The sequence below is a fragment of the Gorilla gorilla genome, chromosome 2, assembly GCF_029281585.2.
Source record: "Gorilla gorilla gorilla isolate KB3781 chromosome 2, NHGRI_mGorGor1-v2.1_pri, whole genome shotgun sequence".
In the NCBI taxonomy this organism is placed as follows: Eukaryota; Metazoa; Chordata; class Mammalia; order Primates; family Hominidae; genus Gorilla; species Gorilla gorilla.
The window spans coordinates 73,700,688-73,726,413 of record NC_086017.1 but is presented as its reverse complement, the minus strand read 5'-3'; the positions used below and the strand labels follow the sequence as shown (position 1 = coordinate 73,726,413).

The 25,726-nt window shown below is 41.3% G+C and overlaps 2 protein-coding genes across 20 annotated transcripts in view; one reads left to right on the top strand and one right to left on the bottom strand.

The window, feature by feature from the left end:
• Window positions 1-15,381, bottom strand: part of ATXN7 (ataxin 7) — a 147,809-nt gene extending 132,428 nt beyond the window's left edge. For 14 of the 17 annotated variants that reach the window (XR_010132851.1, XR_010132853.1, XR_010132852.1 and 11 more), the window contains exon 1: window positions 15,254-15,381. The gene's annotated coding sequence lies outside the window, so the exon portion shown is untranslated. Of the gene's footprint in view, window positions 1-14,408; window positions 14,901-15,253 lie in introns of those variants that run through there. The other 3 variants (XM_055383893.2, XM_031008945.3, XM_055383892.2) reach the window with 3 other exon arrangements.
• Window positions 14,870-25,726, top strand: part of THOC7 (THO complex subunit 7) — a 30,393-nt gene continuing 19,536 nt past the window's right edge. Inside the window, exon 1 of one of the 3 annotated variants that reach the window (XM_019024670.3) lies at window positions 14,870-15,034. Coding sequence is in view for 1 of the 3 variants with exons in the window: in XM_031008947.3 (XP_030864807.1) it covers window positions 15,602-15,620 (19 nt within the window). In the remaining 2 variants the exon portion in view is untranslated. Of the gene's footprint in view, window positions 15,035-15,480; window positions 15,621-25,726 lie in introns of those variants that run through there. The other 2 variants (XM_031008947.3, XM_031008948.3) reach the window with 2 other exon arrangements.

The following is a 25,726-nucleotide window of genomic DNA, read 5'->3' as shown; positions in this document are numbered from 1 at the left end:
TGAGGTCCGGAGTTCGAGACTAGCTTGGCCAACATAGTGAAACCCCGTCTCTACTAAAAATACAAAAATTAGCTAGGTATGGTGGTACACGCCTGTAATCCCAGCTACTCGGGAGGCTGAGGCAGGAGAATCGCTTGAACCCAGGAGGCAGAGGTTGCATTGAGCCGAGATCGCGCCACTGTACTTCATTTAGCCTGGGTGACAGAGCAAGACTCTAGCTAAAAAAAAAAAAAAAAAAAAAAAAAACTGAAGAGATAATCCATAAGGACTTAAGTTGTACTTTCCTTTTGCACCTTAACCTTAATAATAAAAAACACATTTCAGCAATGTGTCATTAAAAGTACAAGATAAATCACTTGTACAGTTCATATGCATATTTTTTAAATGTTAGTTTAATTTTAACCAAGAACAAAATGCCCCAACAGAAGGTCTTTCAGTGATTTTCCAATTCTTCTGAGAACTGTTCAGATTCTCTCTTTGAATATTTAATTTCTCTGATAAGAGTAGAGTAACTCTTTGGGCTATTTATATTAGAAGACAGAACTGAGTCATAATCAATAGTTCACATGCTTTAAGGTTTATTTTGGGATTTCAGGAGATGAGGATGATGAGATAAAATAATGAAAGTGAAATTAAGAATATGCTATAGGGTATGGTATAATTTTGTCTGATCCACTTTCCACCCCCAGACCAACTTTCCACCATTCTGGGCCCTGCTGAGTCCCAAGACGCTGACCTCTATGGGCAGCATCATAGATTCACCTGCTGGCCAGCTTCCAGGTGAGTCTGGCCAATCGAAAGCACTGGAAAAAGATCAAAGAGCAAAGAAAAAAGTCAGAGAGGAGAATATTCCCTCCTTGTTCCCTCCCTGCTCTGGGCTCCCTTTTCTGGCAGTGGCTGAATCCCTCTAGTACTATAGCTCCTGTCTAACAGCCCAACCACTATGGCACCAGCTCTCACTAGACTCCAGTAACACTATTTCTTCTCTTTGCTCCCTCAGATCTAGCAGTGATAACAGCTTGCCATTCCTATTAGTTTCTAGGTGACAGAAACCCATGTCACCCTGAACTCTGCCCGTCCTTCTGAAAATAATTCTTTCATTTAAAGTCTCTTAAACCATCTGAGTTGGACTCTGTTTCCTGCCAGATCTAAGAAAGCAAACCACACACTTGTAAAATCAGCAATCTCTCTCCTTTGCATGTGAGCAGTTATCACAATGGTTATTCATCTTGCAAATTAATTCCTTCACACCAAGCACTGCATGGGAGCAGAAACGACACCTTTTAAACTGGTCAGTGCAGGAGAATACTGAGAGTGCTCTTGAAAGACAGCTGGCAGAATGGAGGGGCCAACGCTTACAATTCTCTAGGTAGGAGTCTGTTACTTGTCAAGAATAAAATGTTTACAAAGAGATGCCACTGCCTCCTACTTCTCCAGGGTTTCCTCTGGCTGATGGCAAGGAATCAAAGTCAGCTTTGTATTTTCACACTGAATACCAACAAGTTGTATCACTGCCTGGGGAAGCTGCCCTGTGTGTCACTTCACTTTACTAGTTTTTCAGACCTGAGGACCTGCTTACCACTAGCCCAGGAAGAGAGGAAGAGAACCAACCATCTCCCATTACTAGCCACCTGCCTGCCATCCTTCCTTCTTTCTTTCATCCTGAGATAAATCTTTTTTCTGCACTAATGCAAAAGATGAACAGGATGAGAGAATTCTGCTGGGCTCAGCCTTGCCTGTCTCTTTAACAGTTCTGACCAGATTAGCACTTTTCTTTTTCCACAGGAGAGGACTGGCATATGCTTATACCATAATCTGCTTTGAGCTCCTTCTCTGGATTTTTCTCTTACCAAGGAGACCGGATTTGAGGTTAGATGTTAATTGAAATCACCTGGGAGTCTCTAAATACCTTGCTGTTACTTGGTGCAAGTAATCTGAAGGATACTATATTTGTGAATATTCGGGCATTCTTTTGAATAAGAGCTGATTTAAAGAATTTTTCCACGGGGTTGATAAGAACTTATGGCTCATATCAATAAGCCACTCCAACAAGGACCCCAAATGTCTCTCTCTGCAACCAGCAGGCATTTGGAGCTGACAAGAAACAGTTGCTAAGATAAAGACACAGACAGATATAGACAGTTGTCTAAGAAAAGATGCTCTGCTGCAAATCAGCCAAAGCTGGCCAAAGGGCCAGGCAGCTCTCATCAGCCTGAAGGCAACACCTGGCGGGCAGTCTGACAAGCAGTAGGATTCAACAGAATTTGGTTCACACTATGTACCCATTTCTACCACTCTTCTACCCTTACTTCTAAGCATGCATTTCAAAGTATATTTTATTGGAGAACTCTGTAAGCAGCTGGGGGGATATACATAAAATGTTAATAGTGATATCTCTGGATAGAAGTATGAGTAACTTTTATTTCCTTCTATCCGTGGAATTTTCTGAGTTTTCTACAAACACTTATGATTTCTGTAATCACGAAAAAAAAATTAAACAAAAACCTCTGTAAGCATTCAGGAATTTCAGTTTTTCCTTAAGACCCAAATTTATGTAATTCTTGAAACTTAAAATCTAAATTACCTTTCTTAGCTTTTGAGATTTAAGATTTTTCAATAGTACAATCATTCTATGGACTTTGTTCTTAAATTAAAAAAAACATTCAAAATGTGCAAAACAAGAATGCTAAATTGAATTTAAGGTGTAAATTTTTTCTGGTATACATCACAATCTTAACTGAGACAATTTAGATGCTTCAAGGTCAAAGTTCACTATTTTAATATTCTGAAGTACTCCGACTACAAATGAAAAAGAATACAACTATTTCTCTCTGTAAGAACGCCATGCAGATGATATCATACGCAGTTATATGGCTAAGAGACAGATAAAACAGACTGGTGTTTCCTCCACTACAAATGCTAGCCAATAAAAACTTTCCAGTCTACAGCTGATTAATACTTGATACCAGATTTATGGAAAAGAGAGCTACTCATCGCTGGCCATTAGCTAAAAGCACAGACACACCAAGAAACCTGCCTACTCTCAGATCAGGACCGCTGTTTATTATGACAACTGATTTTTCAGTTTAGTGCCATTTATAGTACTGAAAAATCTTTTCTAGGAGCTAGCTTTCCTCATAATCTATAATAGCTGAACATGTGTTATTCACTGTCTTGTAGTGTTGAAATATATTAACAGGGAATCTTGGAAACCATAAACATCTTTACTAGCTTCAGGAAGCTAGTAAATTTGAACAAGCGATTCCTTTAAACTGTCTTAATGTAATGACAAATGGTCTCTTTTCTAACTTCGATCTGCAAATAATTTATAGTTATAACTACCACAATAATAATAATCAACAAGGTACGGAGTGGAGGACACAGAGAATTGAGCCTTAAATATCTCCTCTTAGAGCAGCTAAGAGGAGCTATGAGCCAGAACACTAAAAATGCCTTTCTGTTCAGTATGCTAAAACTTAAAAATGCCAGTGAAAAAAGTATAAGGAAATGAAAAATATTTATTTTTCAATGTAGAACTTTACTCGCATTCTTTTCAGAATTAAGTTGAAGGATTCCAAAGGCTCACAGTATCTACAAAAACCATAAGACAAAAAACAAACAAACAAACTAAAAATGCAAGAGGAAAAAATAGTTTTTTGACTAGTGCTTATCAAAACATGGTTAGAAGCTGTAGAAATCACTGCCTGAAACAAATTAGAAAAAGACAACTTTAAAACTAGTGTTAAATGTCAGAACAAGGTTCCAAAAGCTACAGAAGTCTTGGGATGTGTGTATTTACAAAAAGGTCTGGCCAAACAAGAACCACCATATTACCACCACAGACAAGTTTATGATCCAGACTACAATGAAACTTTAAAAGTAATGGGGGGAAAGAGCCTAACATACAACCCTGCTATTAACAGAAAACTGTCTGGAGACCTTAATTAAACAAAAGTGTCAAGTGCTCCTCTCAAAACCTCTTGTAGTGATAGACCTGTCAGCAAAAAACAGCCAGGACCATATAAAAGAAGAGTCCAGGGGCTGAGAGGACGAGTGACTACATCACAAGGTGGTAATTACAGGGAAAAGAAATAAAAAAGGCCAGATCGAAGGGCTCCAAGAGGTACTTCAAACCCAGCTAATTGTGGCAAGAAGAGATGGGGTAAATCAGCTCCTCACCTGGCTATCTGTGGGGAAATAAAAAGATGCTGGGCCTCCAAGGCAAGAATAAACAGCAGCAGCTACTAATTACCAAGGTGACTACTAGACACCACCATTACATATTGTCATGGTCGGAATGTTTATGTCCTCCCAAATTCACATGTTGAAATCCTACGCTGGGCATAGTGGCTCACACCTGTAATCCCAGCACTTTGGGAGGCTGAGGCAGGAGGATTACTTGAGCTCAGGAGTTCAAGACCAGCAAGGGCAACATAGCAAGACCCTGTCTATTCAAAAAACACAAAAAATTAGCTAAGTGTAATGGCATGCACCTGCAGTCCCAGCTACTCAGGAGGCTGAGGTGGGAGAATCACTTGCCACTCAGGAGTTCAAGACCGGCCTGGACAACATGGCAAAACCCTATCTCTACAAAAAATAAAAATAAAATAAATAAAATAAAATCCTAACCCTCCAAGTGATGGTAATAGGATGTGGGACCTTTTGCAGGGTGATTAGGTCATGAGGGCAGAACCTTCATGAATAGGATTAGTGCCATTACGAAAGAGGTCCAGGAGCTTGTTTGCCCCTTCCAACATGTGACACCTTCTATGAAACAGGAAACAAGCCCTCATCAGACACACAATCTGCTGGCACCCTGATCATGGACTTCTCGGCCTTCAGAACTGTAACAAACAAAGGTATGTTGTTTACAAACTACCCAGTTTATGGTATCTTGTTAGAGTAGCCTAAACAGACTAAGACACACACCAATGTCACTACAATTAGGCAACATTACTCAAATGAGGCCAAACATTAGTTTACCCATCTCCAGTTCAGCCTGGAAACTTCAGAATCCAGAAAAGGAGCTTCTGCAGTTAGTAAACCACTGTTCTAGAACCACCCTCAATAAGGCATGGGCAATCAGAACACCTGAATTCTGCAGTAGTCTTAGGTTGGAGGGGAAATCACCCTTTCTAAACCTTATCCTCAGCTGAAAAATAGAGAAAATATCTCCTCTTCCCTGACTTCAAAGGATTGGAATATACAATGAAACAGGAGAACATACGTGAAAATGCTCTGTATAAAATCACACTGTATACGCACAGCATTTTATAATTTGAAGTGTAGTTTAACTCATATGTACAAAGGCCAAATAAATGTAGGTTTCCCCTTCAGCCTATAAGCTTTTACAAAGTCTCACATGCGTATTTTAAAGTATTAGCAAAGTTACAGTGAAAGCACTTAGACACAAGAAGACCGAAAAATAAATGCAGAGAAATTTGAGAAAATTTAGTGCAGAGACCATAAACTTTATCTCACTGGGTTCTAAGGGGATCACTATGCACTGGATAAAAATGTTTATAGTGACTCTGTTACCAACAAATGGTTAGAGTCTATACGCTTTTCTTCAAAAATGAGGAAAATGCATATTTTAGGAAAGATTATCATGTAAAAAACACATGTAGTATTGCATTTAGAGTGGTAAGTACCAGTAAGGTTAAATGGAAATAGACAGTGTAGAGCCACAAGAATGCTTTTAAAGACGGGAGTTTAAGAATCCTTGGGGCCAGGTGTGGTGGCTGATGCCTATAATCCTAGCACTTTGGGAGGCCAAGGTGGGAGGATGGCTTGAGCCCAGAAATTGGAGACCAGTCTAGATAACACAGTCTCTACAAAAAAGAAAAAAAAAAATGTATTAGCCAGGTTTGGTGGCACACACCTGTATCCCCGGCTTCTTGAGAAGCTGCAGTGGGAGGACTGCTTGAGGCCAGGAGGTCAACGCTGCAGTAAGCCACGATTGTGCCACTGCGCTCCAGCCTAGGTGACAGAAGGACAGCTTGTTTCAAACACAAAACAAAACAAAACCCTTAGATGTAGGGTTGGGAAGGAGACGGGTGAACCAGGGATCATTATGGTGTCGCTTATATGTGATACAGTGTCTAAACCAAGTCCACTCATAGTGGCCCACAAATGTTCAGATAGTAAATATCTGTTGGTTTTACCTGCCCTCCATCAATTCCCACTTCTGGGGAATGACAACTCCCCTAAAGGGTACTGTCTGAGTGAGGCAATAACCAAGGCACCTGCTGGGACCCAGTATGGGCATGAAAGATATACTCTCAGTAGAAAGTGGGATTAAAAACTGCTGGAGAGGTTGGCCCTCCTGTATCCTGAGAAGACTGTCTACTGAGTCCTGCTACCTGGATCCCTGAAGCTGCTCTAGATCTGGTTCACTCTGAAGCCTGATTCTTTGCCATTGTTGTCACCACATCCCTCCAGTAATCTCTTTATGTTCAAAGTAGTCAGATTTAGTTCTTACTGCTTACAACCAAAGATCTCTGGCTGATTAGCTGTTATACTGTGTCTAGAAGAATTGCATTTTCTTAAAAATTGGGGGGATAAAATTTAATTTGATTGGCAAGTAATTAAACCATTAATTTCACATTGAAAAGGGATATATTATAGAGTAGAATACAAAATTCATGTAAAATTTTAAGATAATGGATTTTGAGATTTTAAAAAATACACTTCCTCCCACTTCCCACCCTTCCTCTCTCCCTCCCCCATGCAAGTTCTTTAGTGATGGGATTAAGAAACACTGGTATAGAGATCAATTTTCCTTAACTTTTAAGATCTGTCCCTAACTAGATAAAAGCTCTAGGGCAGGTTACTTAACCTTTCTAAGGCTCACTTTTCATACCTTTAAAATGGGATAATACTACCTACATGTAGAGCTGTTATCCCAAGAGGTAACACAGGAAACCATTTAGCACTGTTCCTCAGAACAGAGTTTTATCAATCATGGCAAACAGAGTTTAGTTACTATAACAAAAGCAGGTTGGCACATATGTTGATGGCTGCAACAATTCCCTGTAGGCTATCCTGTGCAATATGACTTGGCAGCATTTGCCATCAAGAGGGGGTATCTTTGTCCAACCCCTAAAATTTGAGTTGGCCTTGTGACTTGCTTTGACTAGCAGAATGTGGCAGAGTGGTACTGTGTGACTCTTAAAGCTTAAGCCTCCAGAAACCTTGCAGTTCTCACCCGCCTGGAACAAAGTGCCTCCACCTGAGGAAATTTGATCTAGGCTGCTAGAAGATGAGATTATGTGGAGCTCAGAGAGATAGCCCGGCTTGACTAACTAGTTCTGACTCAAGACTTAAGAGGACTGCAGCCACATTAGTGACCTCAGGCCAGGCACTACCAATGGAGAACTGCTCTGCCCTAATTATGAGCAAATAAAATGGTATGTGTTTTAAGCCACAAACTTTTGGAATGGGTTGTTAACAACAGATAACTGACAGACATGCTTCATGAATTATCATAATATTTCTATATTTTATAGTGTATTCACGTCCTAAAGTTTCCTATAACAAACTCTAAGGCCCAAAGTCCACAAAGAGTCACTATGTCACAGCCAGATGTGGTTACGTTTCTCATTCGTCAAGGATAGATCAATGTTGCTAATTTCATATAAACAATGAACTGTATCTCCACCAGAATGTGGGGCATAGGAGATAGAACATACTCCAAAGCCAAAATAACTGAAGCGAAAATTTGCTAAAATTATCATAGTTAAACCACAAAGATGCAGGTGCAAATGAAGGTGAGTTGAATTTGAAGGTAACTGGCTAAGGAAAAAAAAGGAACAATTTAATTGATAATTAAAGCATTAAATTATAATCTGTTTTGTTTTTTAAAAAATTAAAAATCAAACCAGATTATAATAATGTTTAATAATCAAAATTATAGTTTTAGATTATAATTTAATAATTAAAACAGATTCTCCCCTGTAACAATTCTTGCTCCTGGCATTTTCTTCCACATACTTCAAAGATGACTAAAACCCTATTCTAAAAGTTCCATCTTATACATAGTCTCATTATATACCTTTTTTTCCTACGAATAAATATTGACTGCATCATTCTTTTTAAAGATTGCAGCATATTCCGCTACATGGATAGGCCCTAATTCACTTAATCCCCTATCAATAGGTATTTAGATCACTTTCTATGTTTTGTTATAAAAAAAGGAGAGGTGAGCAGTCTGGTACATACATCTGTGCATACTTCACCAACTGTTTCTTTAAATTCCTAGATGTGAATTTACTTTTTTCTTTTTTTGTAATGACTTTGGGTTCATATTGCCCAAACTGTCATCCAAAAGATATGTAGCAAATTTACTTTTTTTAACAAGAAGGAAACCCTTAAATGCTAAAAGTAAGAACACATTTTACACCTCTAATATCTATATATAAAATGGCAAACAATTTTTTAAATTGCATTCTATATCTAAAATACTGAGTCATGCCTCTTACACTGTATTTACTGTACATTTGGAGGGGGAAAAATCCTACAATACCCAAATAATTTCTAGTGGTTTTATTTTCAGCACAATGTTGTTTTGAAAAGGTAAACTCCAAAAACAGTGTACTTGCTGCAAAATAAGCAAATCAGAGAGAATGTTGAAAAGCAGGAAAGGAAGCAAAAAATAAACCAATCAGTTAGAGCAGTTATCAGGTCACCAAATCTGCATCCTTACACAATGGCCAGGAGAGAAAGGTAGAGGGAGTGAAAAGGTGAAACTAAAAGAAGCAGCCCTCAGAGCTTCAGTGATGGCCGGATGAAATTACACACAGACATATATATCTACATGCTCTGTACACACCAATCCTAGAGCTAATCTCCAGGGGTTAGAACACAAGAGGAATCTTTGTGTGCTTCATAGAGCCAAACATATCATGCAGAAAGGGAATGGGGAAGGCCAGGATACAGATTTCCTTTAGGAAAGAATGTCTAGTTAGCAGCTTGAGAGGCCAGTATTAATTACTTCCCTTTCACGGCAAAGAAGGATTAATAGGAACATTAAGCAAAAGACAGCTCCAAAAGCACTGATTCCCTTCAAAAACCATCACATCTGAGAGGGTCCAATCATCAAGCTCTATAAAAAAATGGGCAAGGTGAGAACACTTAACAATAAATAAAATTAATTGGTGACAGAATCATGCATGTGCTAAGGCGGCCACACAATATGACTAATAACAACTTATTGACTGAAGTTTCATCCTATCCAAAGAGATGAGGCATTAGATCAAACTGCCATACCAAAAGCAGAGTATGCTAAATAAAACAGCAGTGTGTGAGCACACACACACGTACGTGTGTGTGCATATGTTGGGGGTGGTCGCTTGGCAATGCCACAAATCTATGCATCTAATATTCTAGGCAAGGATTCTGCAAATTATGGCCCATGGACCAAATCTAGCTAAGATTTGTATATAACAGGAGCTAAGAATGACTTTCACATTTTTAAATGGTTGAAAAAATAAAATATGACGTGACACATAAAAATTGCATGAAATTCAAATGTCAGTGTTCATAAACATTTCTTGGAACACAGTCATACCCATTCATTTATATCTATGACTGTTTTCCTGCTATCATGGCAGAGCTGAGTAGGTGTAGAGACCTGGATGGCTGGCAAAGTAAACAATATTTACTATATGGTCCTTTACAGAAAATTTGCTGACCTCTGTTCCAGGCTATAAAATCACACAGTTGTTTGACGGATCACAGCTCCAAACCTGTGCAGGCTTGTTGGTTTGGCCCCTGACATATCCAAGATTTTGATATAACCTGCCAGGCAAATAGAGAAGGCAACCCCATTGGCTAAGAACAATGGAAAAGTCCAATAGGTCATCAAGATGTTGGGATACCTGCCTATGATAACAAGAAAATGTAAAAGGCTTTTCTGAGTTGAAAGTAAGATGGTTCCAGAAGGTCTAAGTGGGAATAAGGATGAATAAAGGTATTCTCTTTAAAAGGATGTATAGTATCTCTAGCAGGGTGCGGTCACTCACAGCTGTAATCCCAGCACTTTGGGAGGCCGAGGCAGGTGGATCACCTGAGGTCAGGAGCTCGGGATCAGCCTGGCCAGCATGGCGAAACCCCATCTCTACTAAAAATATAAAAATGAGCTGGGCGTAGTGACATATGCCTGTAATCCCAGCTACTAGGGAGGCTGAGGCACGAGAATAGCTTGAACCCTGGGAGGCAGGAGTTGCAGTGAGCCAAGACCATGCCACTGCACTCCAGCCTTGGCAACAATGAGCCTCTGTCTCAAAAAAAACAAAAAGAAAAGAAAAGAAAGAAAAAGATATATGATATCTCCTTCTAAAGATGAGAACGTAACTGTCTTCAAAATGGCTACCACTTTCTGAGTACTTACTAGGAGCCTAGGAGTAAGCAAATTTTTTTTGCATTTATAATCCCATTTAATGGTCATCTCCTCTAGACTCAAAGAAGGAGACTGGACCAAGTTGAACACAACCAGAGAGCTCAGGAAATGAGAATCAAGGCCATATTCAAAGTCTAAAGCCTGTGTTCATAACCATTTCCCAACCCAAGGGCAGAAAGCATAAATGATCACCACGAATAAATGACAGGAAAGGTTAAGACTATAGAAATAGTAGAAGCAAGTTTATTTTTATGGCCATAAGCATTATACAGTATTTTATTTACATATCTCACACTTTCTTTTGACTCATAATGCCCTCTCTTACTTCAGCATTTAAAGTAAAATATGATTCAGTCCTGCCAGACCCTTTCCTATTGACAAAAATCAACACAGGTACCCAACTGTGAAGGCATTTTAAAGACAGCAGAATTAGACAACTAAAGTTATAAGTGTAACTTCCACCCATGAAGTCCCTGGGTTACCTGTGAAGGTCTCAAAACGAAAGGAGTGGTGAAGCACTTTTAGGGGTGATGGACTATAAAGTACATGTGCAGTATTTTAATTTTTTAATTCAGATTATAAGTGAAGAGAAAATGTTAAATGGAATCTTGCCCACAGAGAGAAATATAATGCTGGTGGGTGGCTATCGTCTCTTCCTGCCCAGCAGCATCCATGTCCTCCCCTCTGCCAAATAAACCATCATTTTCCACTTTCCTCTAAATATCTATATTTGGGGACCACTCAATCCTAACTCATTTTTGAAAATCTTTTTCTTAAAAAACAATGTTTTAAGCGTTAATATCTTCATCACACCAATTTAGAAATAATGTACTTATTATCCTATACCATGAATATACATGTTTCCTCAGGTGTTTATTAATGGTTCCCCAAACCTGGCTTGTAAGTCCTTCTTGCGGGCCACAGAGGAGCTAAGACTTTTATACGGGAAACTTCTAGCCAGCCTCCCAACAACTCTACTAGTTAGCCATATCCAGATGAGTAACTGAAGAGTCAAGCAGGGTAAGTAGCTACAGTGAATAAAGGAAACCAAATTTGAATTTTAAGTCTATTTTGACTCAAACTGTGTTTTTCCCATCATGTTCTACTGTCCTGCCAAGGCACAAACACATTTTCTTACAATGATTCCCTTTGAGTCAAATTTCAAATTTTCTGGAGAGAAGAGAGTGGAGCTGAAAGACCCATTTACTCCAATGGCTGGTGTCAAGATCAAATCTTTGCTTATCTACCATCAAACTATCTGGTCTGAATTTTTAGATATAATTTTTTAAAAACACAGCCACAGTGCATGCAGGACTAGCACATCAGACCAGCTTGGCTTATCAACTGATAGGCAATGCTTTGTTGTGGGAATAAAATGGAAGTGCTTTTACACCTCTAAGTCTGAAGACAACTTTATTTATTTATTTGTTTGTTTGTTTGTTTATTTATTTATTTCAGTGTCTTACTCTGTTGCCCAGGCTAGAGTGTAGTGATCTCGGCTCACTGCAACCTCAGCCTCCTGGGTTCAAGTGATTCTCCTGCCTCAGCCTCCTGAGTAGCTGGGATTACAGGCACACACCACCACGCCTGGATAATTTTTTTTGTATTTTTGGTAGAGATGGGGTTTCACCATGTTGGCCAGGCTGCTCTTGAATTTCTGACCTCAAATGATCCACCCACCTCGGCCTACCTCAAATGATCCACCCGCCTTGGCCTCTCAAAGTGCTGGGATTACAGGCATAAGCCACTATGCCCAGCCTGAAGATAACTTTAAAAGGCAAGTAACGAGCACATAGATCTACTTTTCAAAAATGTTTTTTTCTCTTTAGAATGGTCATTCTGTGATGGCTCATGACTGTAATCCCAGCACTTTGGGAGGCTGTGGCAGGAGGATCACTTGAGCCCAGGAGGTCAAGGACGGAGTGAGCCAGTTTCATGCAATTGCATCCCAGACTGGGCAACAAACTGAGACCCTGTTTCAAAAGAAAAAGGAAAAAAGAAGAAAGAAAAGAAAAGAATTCTAACTCCCATTTTATTCAATAAGAAGATGTGTCTCTAATTTTTTTAAGTCCTGGATCTCTTTTCTAAAACAACTACAGACCCTCTTCCAGAAAAATACACATACACAAAAAGTTTTGGTCACAACTACAGGGAGTTCAGGAATCCCTTGAAACCAACCCTTGGACGGTCACAGACCCCCAGGATAACTCTTGCTCTAAAAGCATATTACAAAATTCCTTACATTATTTCACAGACCCAGAATAAAGACCATATATAGCTAGCTCTCTCATAATTTTTTATATTTTCAGAAAGCAAATATCAAATAAACACACAAATTTTCTTAACTAGTCTTTCATATTCTCAAAAAAAAAAAAAACCCAGAAATCTTATGACTCAAATAAATCAATAAATATAAGGTCATACAAGTTCAAAGTCTGAATCAGTTTTCTTAAAATCTGCTACTTCCATTTCTGTGTTTCTGCCCATAAAGATCTCTCTTGAAAAGAAGAAACATTAGTATGGTAAGGGCTTGAGTCTTTGCTACTTTAACATTCATCAACAGGTTAATATGTAAAAACAAGACCACCTGTAAAGTTTACTAAAAGATGTTCTCTCATATATATGAGATATACGATATGATGAAAAGACAATTCTTAAATGTTCAATGAATAGATCCGTGTCAATGCAATTGCAAGTAAAATCATGTAGCTGACAAAATAGATTTTAGAGTTCATAAAGGCTCAAATTATGTGTTTCCCACCACTTGAGTCAAGAACTTTCAGGCTGGACACAGTGGCTCAAACCCATAATCCCAGCACTTTGGGAGGCTGAGGCGGGAGGATCGCTTGAGCCCAGCAGTTTGAGACCAGCCTGGGCAACATAGTAAGATCATGTCTCTACAAAAATAAAAATAAAAAACTTAGCCAGGCATCATGGAACATGCCTGTAGTCCCAACTAGTTGGTAGGCTGAGATAGGAGAATCACTTGAGCCCAGGAGTTCCAGGCTGCAGTGAGCCCTGATGATCGTGCCACTGCACTCCAGCCTAGGCAACAGAGGAAGGTCCTGTCTCAAAAAAAAAAATAAAATAACTTTTAGGAATGTTTATTTTCAGGTACAGCTCAAACTTTAAAGTCTTTCAAATTCCTCTTGGTCTTATTACTCTAGAAAATTTCTAGCATCATCCAACAAAATTGTAAGTTACCAAACCAACTTATAGAAATGTTTGAATAGCACTCCATTTATGAATAACTGAGAGAGTACCTCACGAAAATTTAAGTTACAGGGGGCAGTGATACTTTCCCATGAAAATATTACAGATTATTTTAAATCACTAGATACTGTTTCAAAATCAGTATTATGATAAGATTAAGAAACACTTAAACTTTTCACCACATGACAATTACTTTCTAAACAATAACTATCCCCACCAAAATGCAACTTGGTATTGTGAACCCCAATCAATTGACAATTTCAGTTTACAATCTGTAGTACTTAAGATTTAAAACAACTCTTCTCTTAGAGTGCCCTGTCTCCTAAAACCAAGGAAATGAACAGGGTCTGATGATGCCCACCTACAGCCAGCGTTTAGGTCAGTATTTTTTCAAAGTCAGGGAAACTTCATACCTTAGGGGAGAGCAAGTCACATCTCAGAATCTTCATGTAAAGTAATTTTTGTCTTTGTGACAAAAGTCAAGTTCTTGAGCGCTAATTCTTGAGAGCACTGTAATGGTATTATTGAAGTCACTGGTCTCACATAATATGACTAAAATTGTACATATTTCTTGCTAGAGGTTAAACACACTTCACTTTAATACATTTGCATCTGCGACTTCTCCTCTTTGAAAGAACTGGGGGAAAACAGGGAGAATGTACCTAAATTTAGTAAGGAAAGTGAAACAACCAAGTTTATCCTACACAACTTCTTCATCCCGGATATGAAGATGCAAGATCTACTTGGGGTACAGGAAAATTGGAAAACAACGATATGGCTGAATAAAATAACAAACCTGGGTTCAAACTGAGACATGATCCTGGTGCTAATCGTATCTATCCCACTGGAGGTCAAATCAGCTGCACTGGTGCCTGTTTCCTCATCCACCTCTCACCACCTAAACGTGCCATTTACGAGAAAGCTATCGAAGTTGAATCAAAGTGACTTTTGGAAAGAGATGCCAATATAATTTGCAGTGTGCTCCAAACAACTACACACAAGGCAACGTTTCTCATTGAGCACCCCCGCCCCCACTTTCAACTTCCCCTTAAGATAGGGACAGTCACATAGACATTTTTTGAAAATCAAAGAGAAAAATAAATAAAAGCACCCCATCACGATCACCGACGAGATCCCGACTCTGTGGTGGAATTGGGTGCCGGGTGAGGACGATGGGCACACGCTCCTGGTCGCTTCGCGAACTCCTCCGGGAGATCGCCAAGTTTCTCTTTCACCCTTTTTCCCGCACCCGCCGAGCCCAGGAAGGAAGGGGGCGGCCGCAGGGGCCGGAACCGCGCGACCTGGAACCCGGGGCCTTTTTTGATTGCCGGCCGCGCCCCGCGCAAGTGCCGGCGTTCGAGACCCGCCCCAGCGCGCGTGGGCGCCAACTTCGCGGGGACCCCCAGCGACGCGCCCCCCTCGGTACCCCTAGTCCCGCCTCTCCTGGGCTCCGCCGGGTCCGGGCGTCCCCGTCACCCTCCCCACCCCCCAGGGAAACGAGCCCACCCCTAGCAGCGTCACCCTGGATGGGGCGGCGGGGCCGCAGTCACCTTCCCGGGGAAGAAACCGGGGCCCCGACTGCGGGCGGCCCGCAGCTCCCGCCGCACCCCCACAGCCCTGGCGGCGTCCGGGCGAGCTCACCTGGCGGCTGGCTGCGGCCTCCGGGGCGGCCTCTGGGCGTGGGCCGGGCGGGGGCTGCAAGGGGGGCGGCGGGAGCCCGGGCTGCAGCCGGGGCCGCCGCCGGCCGCCAAGCCTCGCCCCAACTCGCGCCGGCCGCGGCCGCCCCCGGGGAGTACCGGGAGCGCGGGGAGCGTGGGTCCCGCGGCGGCGGCGGCGGCGGCGCGGCGCGGCTCAGGCGTCGGAGCAGGCGGCCGCGGGCGCCGCCGCCTCCTCCTCCATGGCTGTTTACCCGGCTGCATTGTGGGAGTTTGACCTCCGCCGCCGCCAACCGCCGCCTCAGCTTGCGCCGCCGCCGCCGCCGCGCACGCCATGGGAGCCGTGACTGACGGTGAGGCCCCGCTCGCCGCCACACGCGCCCGCTGCACGGCCCGCTGGGCCTCTCCCGAGACCCCTGGCCTCCCAGCCCGCTTCCGGGAACCCCTCGGCCTCCCCGGCCGCTTCGCCAGAGCGCTTCGGCCTTCCCGACCTCTCCCCGGAGCCCCGGGCCTCCCCGGCTGCTTCCCTGAGTCCTTCCTCCTCTCGCCAGAGCCCGAGCGCCCCTCGGAGACCCTCGGCTTTCCCCGCCCGCTCTCCCGGAGGCAGCGCGGGGCTATAGGGTGTGCCGGGAGCGTGGTCGGTGGGCTGGGAACACACGTGGGTGGCCGAGACGTCTAGAAGCGGTGCAAGGGCAGGTGGGACCAGAGGGAGTCCGGGTTTGTCCAGGGGCGCGGTGAGGACCCAGGAGCCGCGAAGGGTGGGCAGTGGTGCCGGGCTTAGGGCTGGGGGCCTGGAAGGTTTGTGGAGGTCTGGGAGGGAGTGGGAGCTCCAGGGACGGGGCGGGAGTTTCGGGACTCGTCTACGAGGGGTGTCAGGATACACAGCGTGACACCTGGAGGGGTCCTGGGGCATATTGGGAAGGACTCACAGACAATGGAGTCGATGGCAATGAGGCCTTGAACTGCGCGTGGATTGTGGGTGAGAAGAAGGAGCAGGGAATTATTTATAAAAGGAATAGATAGGGATGAGGTATCCGGAGGGTGATCAGGAAGTGTACCTGGGAGATTTACGGGGGTAAGGAGGAGCCAGTATAGTGATGAGACCGTCTAGGGTAGATCAGGACGATAAAAGATGTATGTGTGTGTGTTAGGAAGGGTGATTGTCAGCTGGGATGGATTTAGAGGGGCAAAGGCTGGGTTTGTGGACAGTCTAAGGGAGATGGTCTATGGACTGAGAGCAGAAATAAGGTGACACTTTGGGGAAAGGGGAAGGGGCATGATTGGCAACTGGAGGGAGAACCTACAAGGTATCTGGTTAGGGAGGAAGGAGGTCCTTTGATATCTGGGAAGGGGATATCTAGGGCTCTTGGGTGTTTTTCAGGAGATGGTGACCAGTAACTGTAAATGCCTGTGGAGAGGCCACTTCTTAAGAGTTGAAGACCACCAGGGTCTCCACATTAAAGGGCCTGGCCATGGGAAGAACAGTGATAGGCCCAAATTTCCAGACTGATAAAGAGTAGTGGAGGTGGGAGGCTACTAAAGACCCAGTAACTTCATGTGGAATTTCAGCTTTGCTTCATTCCAGTTTCATTTATTTAGTGGATATTTATCCTTCCTGGACTAGGCTTTGGGATTACAACCCAGAACTAACAAGCAAGAACTTTTCCCTCTCCAAAATTTTGGTCTGAAGGGAAAGAAACGTTGACTAATGAGTTTTAAGAGTGACAAATATTACCACAAGGAAGTACAAGGTTGGGAACTGTAGGAACATGTAACAAAGATTATTTATCCAATCAATGGAAATGAGAAAGCCTTCCCAAAGAAGTTAATCCCATTTTTGAAGAATAAATAGATATTGGACTGGTGTTCTGGGTTGGTAGCCACTTGTATAAAGACCCCAAGATGTTGGAAGAACTCAAAGCTGACAGGTATTGCTAGAATTTAGAAAGTTATGAGCCAGAGATCTCTAAGGGCAATAGGAATCCATTAAAAGTTTTAACACTGGTGTGGTGTTAATCAGATTGGCATTAAAACACACACACATGGCCGGGCACAGTGGCTCACGCCTGTAATCGCAACACTTTGGGAGGCCAAGGCAGGCGGACCTCTTGAGCTCAGAAGTTCAAGACCAGCCTGGAAAACATAGTGAGACCCCATGTCTACAAATACAAAAAAATTGGTCTGGGACAGTGGCACACACCTGTAGTCCCAGGACTTGGGAGTCTGAGGAGAAAGGATCACTTGAGCCTGGGAGGTTGAGGCTGCAGTGAGCCAAGATCGCGCCAGTGCACTCCAGTCTGGGTGACAGAGTGAGACCCTGTCTCATTAAAAAAAAAAACACACACACACACACACACATACACACTGTCTCTTTTATGTGCAGAATGATTAGAGGAAGAGAAAATGAGAAGCTAAGTTTCCTCGCCACTTACTAACGTTTGCATAGTGCTGTTAGGTATTATTCTAATTGTTACCCCATTTTACAGATGAAACAGACACAGGTTAGCTTGCCTAAGGTCGCACAGATAGTAAGTTATAGAGGGTCAAAGGCAGGGAGACCACCTGCAGAGTTCCTGCTCTTCACTATTATGCATCCTGTGTCTGCTACTTCTGCAGTGGCCCTGGTGAGAGACAATGAGGACTGTGACCAAGAGGGAATGCAGAGAAGAGGACAGGTGGGAGGGAAATAGGGAAATTTGTGAGGTAGAATGTCAGGACTTCAGGTATTGAATGGATGGTGGGAGAAGGGATTTAGGATGATCCCAGGTTTTTGACTTCACTGTGTGCCTGTTAGTGCTACTTTTCTATTTATTGAGATAGAGATGTCCAAAGGAGCAACAGGTTTTGTCAGATGGGAGATAGGGACAGAAGATGAGTTCTAAAGTAATGACTGCAGTCAAGTGCCCCCCCACATCCTTAAAAGCCACAGGAATCTCTACCCTGCCACTTACAGACTGTCTCAGCTTCAGTCTCTGAACGGAGATAATAATAAAATCCACATCAGCGGATTGTTTTGAGGATTAAACACAAAAAGTTGTAAAGGGCTTTGCATTGAGTCCAACACATAATAATTAATATTCAGTAAATATTAATATCAGAGTTGTTTTACTAATCTGTCTTCCACTTTCCTTTGATGTGGACTTTGCCTTCTCTCTTAATCTGCACAGGTTGCGTTTTCCTGCCTTTTCTATCAGGTGGCACTCCACTTATTCCTCAAGACCCACCTCAAAAATCCCCTGTTTTCTTTCCTAGAAGTAGTTGACCTTCTGCCTACTAGCCATATTATTTTATGCATATTGCTGCTGTCACCCTTAATACGTTATTTATATGCCTTATGCTAGAAAACATTTAAGGCAGTTCACTGTAATGAGAAAATAGAAAAATTAAACTGATTAGAAAACAAGACAAAAAGAACATTGAGATTAGGAAAAATAAAGGGAAGTCAGAAGTGAGGTGATCCTCAAAATGCAGGAGGATAAAGTCTAGTACATTAATTAACCAAGCTGTAAGTGACTTGTTTCTCCAGTAGGCCGTTCTGAGAGGCAGGACCTCGTCTACTCTGTGATCTAGTGTTCATGAGAGAATGCAATCTTAGATGCCCAGGAAAAGCACTTTTTTTTTCTAATTTGAACTAGAGGAAAAGTTTATCATTGAGGTGTTTATAAATGAAAGCCAGTATCATATCCTTAACCTCTTTTCAGCACTGAAGATCATAGAGCTGTTTTGTAGCACATCCATTGCTAGGTAAAAGAAGGCTAAATCACAATTTAGAAAGACATTCTAAAGCCAGTAGAGGCTGGGTGTGGTAGCTCACACCTGTAATCAATCTTAGCACTTTGGGAGGCTAAGGCAGGGGGATCACGTGAGCCCAGGAGTTTGCGACCAGCCTAAGCAACACAGCGAGACATGATCTATACTACAGAATTTTTCAAATTAGCCAGGCGTGTGTGGTGGTGTGCACCTGTAGTCTCAGCTACTCGTCTCTACTAAAAATTTTCTAAAATTAGCCAGGTGGAGTGGAACACACCTGTAGATAGTCCCAGCTACTCAGGTGGCTGAGGCAGGAGGATCACTTGAGCCCAGGAGTTTGAGGTTGCAACGAGCCATGATTGCACCACTGCACTCCAGCCTGTCAACAGTGCTAGACACTGTCTAAAAATAAATAAATAAAACCAATGGACAATGTGGCTTAGGTGGGTAGTGGGTAGCTGTGCTGATCTGGCTTGATTCAAATCAGGGTTTTTTGATTGAATATCTAGACCATAGAGGAAAGACAAACTACAACTTCTTCAGACAATCCTCTATAAACATGGTTTTTGTCAGCTGAGCTTTTGAAAAAATCAAGCTGAAATGAGTGGTATGTGTGATCCGTCAACAAGTATTTATTGCATACCTTCTAGGCACAATGCAAGGTCCTGGCTACTTTGCAGTGAACTAGACAGAGGAGGGCCCTGGCCCCTGCTTTGGGGAAAGAAGCCATAGTGTGCAATCAAATAAGTAAATAAAATAATTTCTGAAAAGGAATGTAATTAAGTTCTGAGAATGAACTTGATGAAATGAGGACAGAGAGTAATGGGGGAGGGCAGTAATACCTGACAGGTTCAACCACATGAAGAGCCCAGGAAAGTATTCCAGATAGAGACAAAACTAGTGCAAAGGCCCGAGGTGAAAACAAGCTCTGCACCCTTTGGAGGAAATAAGGAAAGCCATTGGGCTGGATCTAGGGACAGGACTGCATCCAGGTGGGCCAAGAGGACTACAATGCAAAAGGAGGTAAAAGGGAGCTCAGGAGGAGCCTTGCAGGCTTTGGAAAGGAGACTGAATTGTCCTTTGTGGGCATTTAGAAATGATTGGAGGATTGTAAGCAGGAGAGTTAGTGATCCAATTCATCTTTTAGATCATTCTGAGTTGCATAAAAAATGGATTCTAGGAAGGCAAGAATGGAAACAGGGAGTCCAATGCAAAGTATTCCAGATGAGAGAAATATGGGCTTGGATTAGAGCGATGTTAGTGTGGAAGATAGAAGTGGATGCTCTTGATATCTCATTCATCCTCCTGGAAAGCTCTTGGAGGAGTACCAGTACCTGTCCATGGAGCTTACATGAGAGCCAATGTCTTTTACAAATTTGAGGTGCCTGTATCCCTGTCCCTTCATGTAGTCCATTCCTCTGGGTCTGCGTATCCAGTTGGACTGGGAGCTCTTGAAGAAGCAGCCCTTTATTTCCAGCACTCAGTTTGAGGAACTGCCCTGCTTTAGAGTAGCTATAGCTACTAGACTGGATATTTTCACCACTACTGTCATGTTATAAGTGAAAAAGTAGAGGTCTTTGGAAGTTAGTGACTTGCAGTCACACAGCTAGTTTGTGACAAAGCCATTTTCTCTCCTTCCCTTGTTGCCAACTCTAGCAGTTTGGCTAACTGAAAAACAGTGTGGATGTTGTCACTGTTAATTTAAACTATGTTAACTGTATTTTGTATGTGTTAATTTAAAGGATGCTAAATATTGTTAGTACCCTGATAGAAATCATTTCAGAAGCACTTTTTGCACTACAGAGAACATTAGGTGATATATTGATATGCCAGAGCAACAGATAGGAGATGGAGAAAGGGGTTGGGGTGGAATGTGGCTCTACATTCTATTTAATAAAGCTTGCTGGTTTTGACGGTAGCTTTTTTTTTTAACTTAGAAAAATGTAATGCATGAGTATGTACTTGTTGCAGTTTGAAATAATGGCTTTTAATATGCCTACGAATAATATGACAGAATAATGGAGCTGCATTATGACTTTCTAATAATGTAATTGTATATATTTTTCTGTGAATGCAGAGGTGAGTAGTAACTCATCTGTGAAAGGAAGATAATGGTACACACTTTGTAGAGTTGTTTCAAGGATGAAACATGATAATATATGTAAAGCACTTTGAAGTTGAGTGACCATTTAATTTATTGTGTAAACCAGGACACTTTTCAGAGTGAAAAGAAACAAATAGGATGTGTGGTCACCAACTAGGATGGTATAAATGCTGTGCAAGTGTTGGCTGCTGCTGTTATTCCTATTTCAATTGCTGATCCAATGTTAATTAGACATTTGTGGGCACAGGGTTCATTTGTTTTTGGGTTTTTTTTCATTAGTGCCATTGCATTTGCCCACTTTCTTCCATCTTCTGTGGCCCCAACACAGGGATAACTGCTGCAGTTCAACTATGAAATGATGTTTCTTTAGCCAAGATAATTGGTTTTTCAAAGCAAGATGGACATTTCACCTTGACTTTATTAGCACTATACTACTCTAAACATTTAAACAGAGAGAAAAGACAAAGGACCTCAACATGATGTTTTGCATTTCTTTTCCTTTTAAAATTTTAAATTTAATTTTGGTGCACGTAATTTACCTTGGCATCAGCAATTTATGTAGACCAGTCAGAAGTATCTTAGGAGAGGTTAATATCTACATGGAGGAATCAAACCATCTTATTGTTCCTTCCACCCACCTTTTAAGTGTCTTCTTAATATTGTTGACCTTAAAAATTGTTTTAATGGTTTTGAGCTTTTTGAAGGGAGGGACCAGGTGTTATTTTACCGTAAGGAATGTAACACAATGGGCTAATATGTGTGATTCATCTTAATAACATGAGCTGTGGTGGTCTAACGATAAATCTTACAGGAATCTGCATGAACATTGTTTTTACATGGCCTTAGTCTCTCTTCTTGTTCATTTAAAGTAGGTCAAATCAAGCCAGTTTTCTTTGTTGTTGTTAACACATCATAGCTTTATTCAGTAACAGAGTAGAATTTTTAATACAGAGAAAATGAAGTACCTGAGAATGATAAATAAGTTTACCACCCAGTTAACCACTGTTACTACTTCAGAAAAAAAGTACTACATGTCAGTAAATTCAAGAAGAAATGCACAATATGAAAAATGAAAACCTTCCCATCTTTACCTTCCGTAATAATTCCTCTCCCAGAATGATTTTTAATGCCTCTAAAAGGTAAAAGTATCTTCTCTGGACCCTGACTCCTGAGTTTGAGTTCCATTTCTATTCCTTACTTCCTGTGACATTTAATTTTTGGCAAGATGCTTTTTCATTGGTAAAATAGGGATAAGAATATCTATAATGAGGCCGGGCATGGTGGCTCATGCCTGTAATCCCAGCACTTTGGGAGGCCGAGGTGGGTAGATCACGAGGTCAGGAGTTCGAGACCATCCTGGCTAACACGGTGAAACCCCGTCTCTACTAAAAATACAAAAGAATTAGCTGGGCATGGTAGCGGGCGCCTGTAGTCCCAGCTACTTGGGAGGCTGAGGCAGTAGAGTGGCGTGAACCTGGGAGGCGGAGCTTGCAGTGAGCCGAGATAGTGCCACGCACTCCAGCCTGGGCAACAGTGCAAGACTCTGTCTCAAAAAAAAAAAAAAAAATCTGTAATGCTGTTGTGTAGATTAAGTGTGTTTATATGTGAAAAGCATCTAAAGCAGTCCTTAGCATATTTAAGTGTTATGTATCTGTTGGCTATTATACCAGTGGGTATATATGCTTGAAAATTTTATACAGTCATTTACACACTGGTCTGTATTCAACTTCTGTGTACCCATAAAAATTTTTTTAAGTGATATAGTAGGTGTGTATATTTATGGGATACATGAGATATTTTGATACATGCATACAATGCAAAATAATCACAGCAGGGTAGATAGGATATCCATTGTCTTCAAGCATTTATCATTTGTTATAAACATTCTAGTTATGCTCTTTTAGTTGGTATAAAATGTGCAATAAATTATTGTTGACTGTAATCATCCTATTGTGCTATCAAATACTAGATCCTATTCACTGTTTTCGTACCAATTAAGCATCCCCGCCCCTCCCCTGCCGCCACACACCCCACAGCTCTTCCCAGCCTCTCGTAACCATCTCTACTTTCTACCTCCATGAGTTCAGTTGTTTCAATTTTTAGCTTATCATGGAGCTCTTTTGAATATAAATCTACCTTATTCTTTTATGTCAGTGTGTATAGTCTATTAATTTTTTAGACAGATCCTCTATTGGCATTTAGTTTGTTTTCAGTTTTTTACTCTTCCAAACAGTGTTACAATGGAGATGTTTGCATAGATATATTCGCGTACTTGTGGGAATAATTTCTAAAAGATAAGTCAAAAGGTATATGTGTCTTTAATTTTGGTATATCTTGCTGTAATGCCTTAGTAGCTAGCTGTTTTCCCCACTATAATCCTGTCTGAAATTGTTATCCCTTCCTGTGGCTTTCAGTTTGGCACCTACCAAATTTTTTGCCAAACTGCATTTAGAAAGGAAATGCTAATCCTCACTGGTAGATCACAGGATTACTAGTTCACAAAGGCAGGTGAGATTGCAGCCTTCCCTCAAAGGGAGCCACATTTGACCTGCAATTTAGCCTTAGCAGGGAGTTACATAACAATGATGCTATTGCCTCTGGTTGTCAAGCCTTGACCTGTCTCTGAAGTTGTTTTGTAATCAAGGTTTTAATGGCAAATATAGGGAAAGAACAATTATGAATTTTGAAAACGTTAGTCTGGATTTATGAGAAACTCCCTTTTATGCTGAAATGAGAGCACAGCTGAAATGGCTGTGTCATCTGACCAGAGGCCTGGAAATCTAGAGTTGCTCTAGTAACTGTAACAGAGTCATTTCTTCCTGCCTCTATGTTTATGAAAAATAGAGTTTTAAGATCTAAGGACTTTTTGTGGCTTCTTTGGTGTCTTGAATAATTTTATATTTCTTCTGGCTATATGTTGGCATATATGTATCCCATTTTGCAAGTAAATATTTACATTTCAGCATAAATGTGTCATTATTGATTTTAAACTGATTTTGAAAGACAGATATTTTGTATGTGCAATTATGGTATAACGAAATCCAGTAGGAAGTCGTAACTTCTAGAATTGTGATAATAGTCTACTGTTAAACCAATCCTGTTTTTTTATGTCTTCAGTGGTTAACATTTAGGCATATTGGATATGAGGCATTTTGATGAGCAAATATGTATCTCATGCCCCTGCCTCATAGACAGTTTACTCTAGACAATGTGTGGTCATATTACTCACTAATTAATACGTGAAGTTAATTGCTGCCTCCTTTTCTTGACTCAGATTCACACTCCACAGTCTTTCCAGGAGCTAGATGGATGGTATTATCCAGCCATCGTCCTACAAGCCAAAAGCCAGGTGGAAAACCACCATCCTCACAGCAGGTGTCAAGTATTTTGGTTTAGAAACTCTTTCCAGATGATGTTGATCCTCATAGTAAAGAAAGTAATTATGACAAGGAGTGATGTTGATAACATTAAAAAAATAACAAAAAATCTGCTAAGCCATCTTTACTGTTTTTACAGGATAGACCAAAGCCCAGCAGAATTACTAATATAAGCATTCAAACTGCTTACAGAGGGTTTCAAGCATGATAATTTGTGAAGTCAATGTGTATAGTAAACAAAACATGTTTTAAGTGTGTTCATTATGGAGCTAATTGATAAGATGTCATTAAAAATAATAATGCTCATGGCATTTGTGTTGGGAACTATCAGCAGCAGTCCATCTTTAAATTTAAAAAGAACAGAGGCTATTCTCAAACTGAGAGCTTACCTTTTTGTTTTATTCTGTTTCTGTTGGAGCTGTGCTCTGTACTTTATACATGTTATTTCAATAATTCTTGTCCACAGAGTTTTCTAGGCAGCAACTCTCTATGCACAATTTAAGCTAGAAACGCCATGACCTTCCCAGTAAATTTGAGACAGAAGCAAATTTGTAAGGAATCCTAACTGGGCAAAACTTGATATGCATAAATGCCTAATATGTATCTACATAGATATATCTATAGATAAATCTTCAACATTTACTCTAACTTTTATAGGATGATACAAGTTGTGGATTAAATTTTTTTTTTTTTTTTTTTTTTTTTGAGACGGAGTCTCGCTCTGTCACCTAGGCTGGAGTGCAGTGGCGTAATCTTGGCTCACTGCAAGCTCCACCTCCCGGGTTCACGCCATTCTCCTGCCTCAGCTTCCCGAATAGCTGGGACTACAGGCGCCCGCCACTATGCCCGGCTAATTTTTTGTATTTTCAGTACAGACAGGGTTTCACCGCGTTAGCCAGGATGGTCTCGATCTCCTGACCTCGTGATCCTCCCGCCTCGGCCTCCCAAAGTGCTGGGATTACAGGCATGAGCCATAGTGCCCGGCCGTGAATTAAATTTAACATAAACATAAGGATAACATATTTTTTGTTTTCGTACTATAGACAGACATTGTGCTCCTTTGTATACTTTTATTTCCCTTAAGTTTCCCAATATTTCTATAAAGTAGATAGTTTTATTCCTATTTTACAGATGAAATCAGATGTTGGTCTTACGTGAATATACACACATGCACACACAGTAAACATTGGGTGGACCAACCAAAACATTGGCTCCAGTTTTTGTTTTC